The 8,678-nt window shown below is 50.7% G+C and overlaps 1 protein-coding gene across 2 annotated transcripts; it reads left to right on the top strand.

Moving 5' to 3' along the window:
• The first annotated feature begins 6,940 nt into the window (after positions 1-6,940).
• On the top strand, positions 6,941-8,678 carry CDK2AP2 (cyclin-dependent kinase 2 associated protein 2). Of its 2 annotated transcripts, none has more exons than XM_008572103.1 (4): positions 6,941-7,151; positions 7,460-7,560; positions 7,652-7,784; positions 8,154-8,678. In XM_008572103.1, exons 1-4 carry the CDS (start codon positions 7,070-7,072, stop codon positions 8,219-8,221), a joined length of 384 nt encoding a protein of 127 aa, XP_008570325.1. In that variant the 5' UTR covers positions 6,941-7,069; the 3' UTR covers positions 8,222-8,678. The 2 variants fall into 2 exon arrangements, with proteins under 2 accessions (XP_008570325.1, XP_008570326.1); XM_008572104.1 differs by lacking the exon at positions 6,941-7,151 and adding an exon at positions 7,167-7,299.

Below are 8,678 nucleotides of genomic sequence, written 5' to 3'. Positions count from 1 at the left end.
GTCCAGGTTTAATGTGAACACTCATGGCCCAGATGATGAAAGTTTTACAGGCAGCATGAGAGTCATAGTGCTGCAAAATGCTCCATCAACGTCCTTTCGGTCACTGATGGCCATACTGGCCCCATACATTGGTCATCCTATACATGAGGTAACGACCACGATAGCTAGCCTGGGTGAGGTAGAGGAGAAAAGACAAGCAAAAGGGGTCCAAAAGGTGGCTAAGACCAAACCCCCAAGAAATGCTCAGGATCTTATCCTGAGGGGACCAAGCAAGACTAGCCATAAGCAGATGTGGCTTGACTTGCTTCCAGCAGGGGTTGATAGCAAGAATATTGACCAGCAGCCAAATGCAGTCCTGTTTGCCTTGTGGCAGCAATTGCGCCCTGAACAGCGTTTCACGAAACGTCCAGAAACAGGTAGCAAAGTGCGCTCTGTGGTCTTAAAGGATTTCTTGGTTGCTCCCAAGGAGGCGGATGAACTGTTCCATTTTGACTAGGCAGCAGGCCAAGGTGCTCATCTTTTGGGGGCAGGCAAGGACCAGAGGCCTCATGTTGATTTGGCAATACACTGGTCAAGGACTAATGTGCAGTGTGTTTTGGCGTTGGTAGATACAGGCACAGAATGTAGCCTGACATATGGCAATCCAGGTAAGTTTCCAGGGGCTACAGTTCATATAGATGGCTATGGAGGACACACTACTAAGGTCAAAGCTGTGTCATTGCCATTGGGCATAGGAAGATTGCCCCCTCGGGGCTGGCCCGTGGCTCACTCAGGAGAGTGCGGTGCTGATAACACCAAGGCCCCGGGTTCGGATCCCATATAGGGATGGCCGGTTAGCCCACCGGGTGAGCATGGGGCTGACAACACCAAGTCAAGGGTTAAGATCCCCTTACCGGTCATCTTTAAAAAAAAAAAGAAAGGACGATTGCCCCCTCGTGTGTATACTGTATATATGTCCCCAGTAGCTGAGTACATCTTGGGCATGGATGCACTTTATGGTTTGCACCTGCAAACAACAGTTGGAGGGTTTAGGCTGCGAATACGAACCTTAAAGCCTGTGTTACGAGGAGATGCTAAACATGACCCAGCCCTAGCTCTACACCTGCTCTCCTTATAAAGCAACCAGTCTACTGCCTGATAACCCATTAAACCATTAGCCATTACGCCATAAATGGACTAACCCATTCAGGAGAGCATAATCCTCACAATCCAATCACCTCTTAAAGGTTCACTTTAGCAATTATTAATTTATTTATTTATTTATTTATTTTTGGTGGCTGGCCAGTACAGGGATCCGAACTCTTGACCTTGGTATTATAACACCCCATTCTAACCAACTGAGCTAACTGGCCAGCCCAAGTTTCCACCTTTCAAATGCCATAATCGGATTTCCCACCCTGTGATCAAGTTTCCAACACATGGAACTTTCAAAAAGAGAGAACAGAACTGAGGCTACTAGAAGTGGAAAAGGGTCAGGGGTGGGGGTAGATGGTGAGAAATCAGTTAAAGGGCCACAAAAAATGATTACATTGTGTAATGCTGAAGATTCTAATTATCCTGATTTGAGCATCACTTATTGCACACAGGTATTATTATTCAATGCTGTATCCCAGAGGTATGTGCAATTAATTATGTTTCAATAAAAAAACGTTTCCAACACATGAACTTTTGGAGTGACATATTCAACCCATAGCACTGCCTGCAAGACACTCCAGGATCATCTTGAATATTTCCTGACCCGGTCCTAGAATCAGCCATTTCTCCAAGAAGCCCTACTCCATTTTACTTGAGAACGGTATTAGAAACCCAGATCTGGGTACTAGGTTGCTTGTTGCTACTGGGAGGGGAGGAGGGAGTTTGCTTCTAGTCCCTCTCAGCTAACAGAGCAAGGAGCTTTATGTACGTACCTGTGCGTACACACATTTGTAAACATTTCCGTATGTAAGCAACCGGATGTGTATTAAGCTATACATGAGTTCATACTGAAGCCTCCAACTCCAATCCAGTACCACGCGGATCATTCTAGCCTCTCTCCTTGCTTGTCTGTATCTTCTCATTCCAGCTTTGAGAAACCTGACTATACCATTCACCCCCCATTTGCCCAATTGTCCAGCTCCAGTGGGAAGCCACCCTGTCACCTAGAGCACAGTGCTTGTGTACAGCTTCTTCTGCCTTTAGTCCTCCAGACTCCACTCCTTTCCAGGTCAGCACCTACTCCCCCTTCCCCTACAGTAAGGTTGTTTTGTACATTTGTAAGACAGCTACATACTGTGAGGAAAATGGTGTAGTTTGGTCAGCCCCCCTCGCCTCCATCAGGTTGGGGGTGGTGCAGCACATTCTTTGTAAACGAGTTGTGTGGGGGTGGAGTTAGTGCGCATGCACGCCCCTGTACCTTTTTAGTTTGTTGCTATTCATGTGTTCTTCAGTGTGTGAAGCAGAGGCTTGGCAGAGCTCATGTCTAAAAATAGAGCATGTTTCCAAGGCCATGGGTTCAGATCCTACATAGGGATGGCCGGTTAGCTCACTGGCTGAGCGTGGTGCTCACAACACCAAGCCAAGGGTTGAGATCCCCTTATCGGTCATCTTTTTAAAAAAAAATAAAATAAAATATAAAAAAAATAAAAATAGAGCATGTTTACTTTGCTGGCAGCTGCTCAGTTCTCTTTGGACTGCCTAGCTCTTAGACGTGTGGGTGCTGAGTAAAGACTATTCTTTCTTCAACCAAGGCTCCAAGGGCCTTTTCCTGTTACCTAGCTCACAAACCTGCATGTGAAGTGTTTGTGAATGGGCTTGAGGGGTCTGTGAGCTCCAGACCCAGCCCTAGCTCTACACATACCTTGGTCACATTTTTCTTCCATCCTGGGGTCAACCAACCTTCTAAATTATTATTATTATTCTTTTGCATAATTAAAGTTTACTCGCAGGGCTGGCCAGATAGCTCAGTTGGTTAGAGGCCTTGTAAGACCAAGGCCAAGGGTTTAGGGGTTGGCCAGTTAGTTCAGTTGGTAGAGCACAGCCTTGTAACACTAAGGTCACAGGTTCAGTTACCCATACCAGCCAGCCATACACACACACACAAAGCCAAAAAAGATAGAAAAGAAAAAAAAAAACTGTTGGTTCCCCAAGACTGCCAGCTGCCAAAAATAAATAAAGTTTACATGTTGACAAATGCTTAATGTTTTCTATTCAGTATTACTGTATCATATACAATAGTTTCACTCCCCTAAAAAAGATGCCCTAGGCTTCACCTATTCAATCCTACCCCTTCCCCACTACTCCTGGCCACCAGTAATCTGTTAAATGTCTATATAATTTTCCCTTTTCCAGAATGTCATACAATTGGAATCATACAGTATGCGTCTTTTTCAGACTGGCCTTTTTCACTTGGCATTTAAGATTTAGCTGTGTCTTCTCGTGGCTAGTTAGGTGATTTCCCTTTATTGTTCAATAACATTCCATTGCATGGATATAGCATTCCCCTATTGAAGGGCATCTCAGTTGCTTCCAGTTTCGGAGGTTCTAATACTGCTATAAGCATTCATATGCACATGTTTTTGTGGGGACATAAGTTTTCAAATCAGTTGGGTCAATACCCAGGAACACAACTGCTGGATCCTAGGGTAAGAGTTGATTTATTTTGGAAGAAGTGGCCGAACTGTCTTCCAATGTGGCTTTACCATTCTGCATTCCCAGCGGCAATGAATGAGAGATCCTGTTGCTCTGCAACCTCGCTAGTAGCTGGTATTGCCAGTTTGGGGATTTTAGCCATTCTAACAAGTGTATAGTGGTAGCTCCTTGGTGTTCGTGCATTTATTTTTCAACATTTTATTATAAAACTTTTCAATCATATGGCAAAGTTGAAATAATTGTATAGAAATACAAAGTTAGCCACTAATACAAAATTTTAATTTAAATCATTGGATAGGCCAACAAGACCATCTGTGGGCTGAACTGAGCCTGTGGACCCCACTTTTCTACTTCTGATATGGAGGCTGTCATGCTGAAAGGCTCCAAAGTCCAGGGGGTGAGCTTCAGGCCCTAGGGCTGAGAGAAGAGGGGAGCCCCTGAAGCATTCCATCAGAGGACTGTTCTTATCTTACCCCCGCTGGGAGGGTAGGGTCCTCTCTCTGGGAGAGGCACAGTTGTCACTTTCAATCTCCCTCAGAGAACTCTATGCTCCTCCTGCCACAGCCCCACTGCTCCAAGGAGGAGGAAAACACCTAAAAGTGCTTTAGTCCAGCCCCACGGTCACCTCCCAAGCATACATCTTCCTCCAACATAGGTGTTATGGACTGAATGTTTGCATCCCCCCAAATTCATATGCCGAAGCCCTAACCTCCAGTTAGTATTTGGAGTTGGGCCTCCAAGGAAGTAATTAAGGTTAAATGAGGTCATAAGGGTGGGACCCTGATCTGATAGATTAGTGTCCTTATAAGAAGAGACACCAGAGAGCTCTCTCTCTCTCTCCATGAAACTAGGAAAAGCCATAAGAGGGTATAGCCAGAAGGCAGCCACCTACAAGCCAGGAAGAGAGCCCTCACCAGAAACCGACCACGCTGGCACCCTGATTTCAGACTTCCAGTCTCTATAACTGTGAGAAAATACATTTTTGTTGTTTAAGCCACCCAGTCTGTGTATTAGTCCACCAGGGCAGACTAACACAACAGGCAACAGAGACGGTAGAAAGGTCTAAGGTTTGGAAGGAGGAGTGGCGGGGGGGGGGGAGCTTGGGGGTTCCCTACAGAGGAGTAGCCCCAGTATCTCCTCTTCACCCCGTCTCCACAGCAGATGTCTCCAGAGTTCAGCCTCAGTGCCACTGGTAGCGGGTGGAAGATCTTGGGTGACTAGATCAACTCTTTTTAACAGTAGTATACCCCACACCAGCTAACCACCAAAACAAACAAACAAACAAACAGTAGTATAATTTGAATATGTATTAAAAAACAATAGAGTATATTGAGCACAGGAGTAAATGGACATTATTGCTTTTCCTTTTTATTTGAGGTTTTTAAATATTTGAGGTTTAGGGCAGCCCATGGCTCACTCGGTAGAGTGTGGTGCTGATAACACCAAGGCCACGGGTTCGGATCCTATATAGGGATGGCCGGTTAGCTCACTTGGGTGAGCGTGGTGCTGACAACACCAAGCCAAGGGTTGAGATCCCCTTATTGGTCATCTTTATTTTAAAAAATAATTAAATAAATAAATAAATATTTGAGGTTTTATTTGAGATGATTTAAAGGAAATATGAAATAGATGGCAAGATTCATGAAAGAGCTTCCCGAATGGCCGAAGTCAGGGAAACCCTGGAAACAGTGATCAGCTCAGCTTCCTCACATCTGGGCTCCTGAGGTTCCCCTCCTGCCCCTGCTGTTGTCTCTGCTGATCTGCCCCGCTTCCCAATGAACCCTCCTGCGAAAAAATGACTCGTTCTCCAAACACACGTGCTCTTCTTTCACACTTCCACGCTTTTGCACATGCCAGTCCCACTACCTGCAGTGCCACCCTCCATCCCCATCCCCACCTTCTCAAATGCCACTGAGAAGATGTCTATGATGTCCCCAGGCAGGCCCCCTCCTCTAAGTTCCAATGCACCTAACCCGGTCTCCACTGTGGCCACTGTCTTACTGCTACGTGTGCCTTTGCTTTCCTGTCTCCGGAGATAGGAGCCCCTTGAGGACAGAGGTCATGGCAGTTCATTTACATATCCTCGCCTTCAGCACGAGGCCTGCGGTGGAGGAAGGAGTCAGAAAATGCCTGTTGGATGAGTGAATGAATGAACGAATGTCCTGTGGATGAATAAAACCTACAGAGCCAGGGATATGAAGGGGACACAAGGGCAGAGAGGTTTGGGGAAAGAGCCCGGGAGAAAGGATTAGTGGGGGTGGAGGAGGGTCTGAGATCTAAGTTTGTGAGAAATGAGGGTTGTGGGGGGGGACTGGGTGGTGGAAAGGAAAGGCTTTGGAGCACCGGAGCGGGACAGGAAAGAGGAGAGTGAAACAATAAGCACTTTATGAATGTTCATGTAACTCACAGCAACCTTATGAGAGGGTTATTGTTATTTTCCATTGCAGATGGGGAAACTGAGGCATGTTGAGAGGAGCCATTTGGCCAGAAGAAAATCGCTAGCGGGGTGCTGAGGGTTGATCCCAGTCAGTTGACCCAGCCGGTGCCCTTGTCCGCACCGCTTGGCCCAGGGCACACAGTAGGCATTCAAGGAAGGTTAGCCCTTCCGGCTACTGTCATCTGAGGCGGGGTCGGGGGGCCTTGGGGGTGCGGGTTGAGGGGTCTTTCAAGTCGTCCTTGGACCTAACGCCAGCCTGGACCTGAGGACGAGCCCATCCGGAGGAAGAGCCGCGGGCGATGACGTTTTGAGGGACCCGTTGCCATGAGAACAGCGGAGGCCTTAGGCGGGCGCATGCGCAGATCGGGGAAAGGGTGTTGAACCGGTGAAAGGTGACGTAAAAGCGCAGGGGGTGAAGCGCGGGGCCGCGAACGTCAAAGCCCCGCGTCCTCAGCACCGGAGCCGAAGTGAAGGCGCGCGCGGCGGCGGCGACGGCTGCAGCAACCCCCGCTGGACCGAGACTGGGCGTCGTGGAGCTGACCCGCGAAGCAGCGCGAGGGAGGCGTGAGTGCGGTGCCCGCCACAGGGAAGACCCCGCCGGCACGACCCGCGGCAGCCCAGACCGGCTCCGGGATCCGAGCCCCGCCTCTCGGTCTTGGGACTAATCGGATTGAGAGCGCGCCGGCCCGGGCCGCGAACTCGCCAATTGCCGAGGGCGGCGGCCACCGCCCAATCCGGAGCAGACAGGTGCGAGGTCCGGAAGGCGGAGGCCAATCGGCAGCGGTTGCGACCTGTTGGGGCAGGTCTCAGCCAATAAGGAGGCTCGAGTGACAGCTGTGCGCGCCAATCGGGAGTGAGGGAGCGTCGTGCCCGCCCGCCCTTCCGGCCAGAGATCTATTTACCAGGGGCGTGCTGCCCGCTTGCCAATCAGAGCGCGGCTGGGAGGCCCGGCAGCCAACCCCGGAGGAGCGGCCGGCTGGCGTCCGCCGCACCCAGGAGTTGGGGATGTCCTACAAACCCATCGCCCCCGCCCCCAGCAGCACCCCGGGCTCCAGCACTCCTGGGCCGGGCACCCCGGTCCCTACAGGTGAGGATCCAGCTCCACCCCTGCTCGCCTGCCCGGGCGGTCGAGGTCGCGCAGAGAAGACGGCCTGAGTTCTGCAGCACTGGGCCTGCCGCCTACCCTCCCTGAGCCTCAGTTTGCTGGCCTGTGAAGTGGGCGTGGTCACGTAAGGGTGTGTAGGTGGAGCGCAGGGGGAGGGGTTTGTCCCTGAAGTTGATCGGCATGGAATGAAGCTTCCCTTTGGAGGGAATCGGGCGAACCCGTCCCGGGCTTGGAAAGCTGGGAGGAGGCGTCCCTGCCCCGCGCTGACCTCTTACTCGCGCCTGTTGCAGCCGGAAGTGTTCCATCGCCGTCAGGCTCGGTGCCAGGGGCTGCTGCCCCTTTCAGACCACTGTTTAACGACTTTGGACCTCCCTCCATGGGCTATGTGCAGGTGAGTGGGGCCAAGGGCTTGCTTATGGATGGGGACTAGATGCCCCGCTCCCCCAAGGCCTGAGCTCACTGCCTGTTCTCTTTTGACATAGGCAATGAAGCCACCTGGCGCCCAGGGCTCCCAGAGCACCTACACAGACCTGCTGTCGGTCATAGAGGAGATGGGCAAAGAAATCCGGCCCACCTATGCTGGCAGCAAGAGCGCCATGGAGCGTCTAAAGAGAGGTAAGTGAGTCCAGGCCCGCCCTGCTCAGGATACTGGAACTGGGAAGTCCTTCATTAGGGAAGGAAGGCCATCTGCAGGCCTGATGCCAAGTCTAGACTAGGGCCAGTATCACTGCCCAGAGAGGTGTTTTGAATTGAATTGCGTCGATTTCCAGGGAAGAACCTGTGAATTTGTATTTCAACAGGGCAAATTTGAGTATTAGCCAAACTTCTGATCTCATCCAGCCCCTCATTAGATTTAAGTTGTTCTTGCTGAAAGGAAAGCGAGTGGGGAGGGAAGGTTCTTCCCCTGGAGGGTGAGGGTGGAGCTGTGGAGGTCGCTGAGACCCTGTATGTTGTTTCCCCATCCTCATCTCACCCTCACCCCAGGCATCATCCATGCCCGGGCCCTAGTCAGAGAGTGCCTGGCAGAGACAGAGCGGAACGCCCGCACGTAACAAGAAGCGCCTCAGCCTCAGCGTCTGGACCTTTCTTGGCCACTGCAGAGCACCTGCTTCTCCCTGGCCTTCGCCCTGAGTTGCACTAACCATCCTGGGCTTCCTGTCCTGTGTCCCTTGGTGGGTGCCCTCCAGGAACCAGGGGGCGGATCTCACTCCAGTTGGCAACACTGACTGCCTCCTATAAGAGTTAGCAGTGAGGTCACTGTGAGTCCCACCCATGACCTGCCAAAAGTGTTGATCCAGCTGGAGCCTTCTCCCTCCTGCAGCCCCCACCATTCAGCACTTCCCAAGCACTTCTCGCCACTGTCACAGGCCTCCTTCTCCCCTAGCAGGGGCTTAGAAGACCTGCACTTTCCTGCCTGGTCTCATGGACCATAGTAACTCTTTTCTCAGTGTCTTTTGCTAAATATGCCCTTTTTATATAAATAAAAGATGATTTGGAGTTGTTCTCTCA

This window comes from Galeopterus variegatus, unplaced genomic scaffold, assembly GCF_000696425.1.
Source record: "Galeopterus variegatus unplaced genomic scaffold, G_variegatus-3.0.2 Scaffold752, whole genome shotgun sequence".
In the NCBI taxonomy this organism is placed as follows: domain Eukaryota; kingdom Metazoa; phylum Chordata; class Mammalia; order Dermoptera; family Cynocephalidae; genus Galeopterus; species Galeopterus variegatus.
The sequence above is the reverse complement of the archived record's forward strand: the minus strand, read 5'-3'. Positions and strand labels throughout refer to the sequence as shown.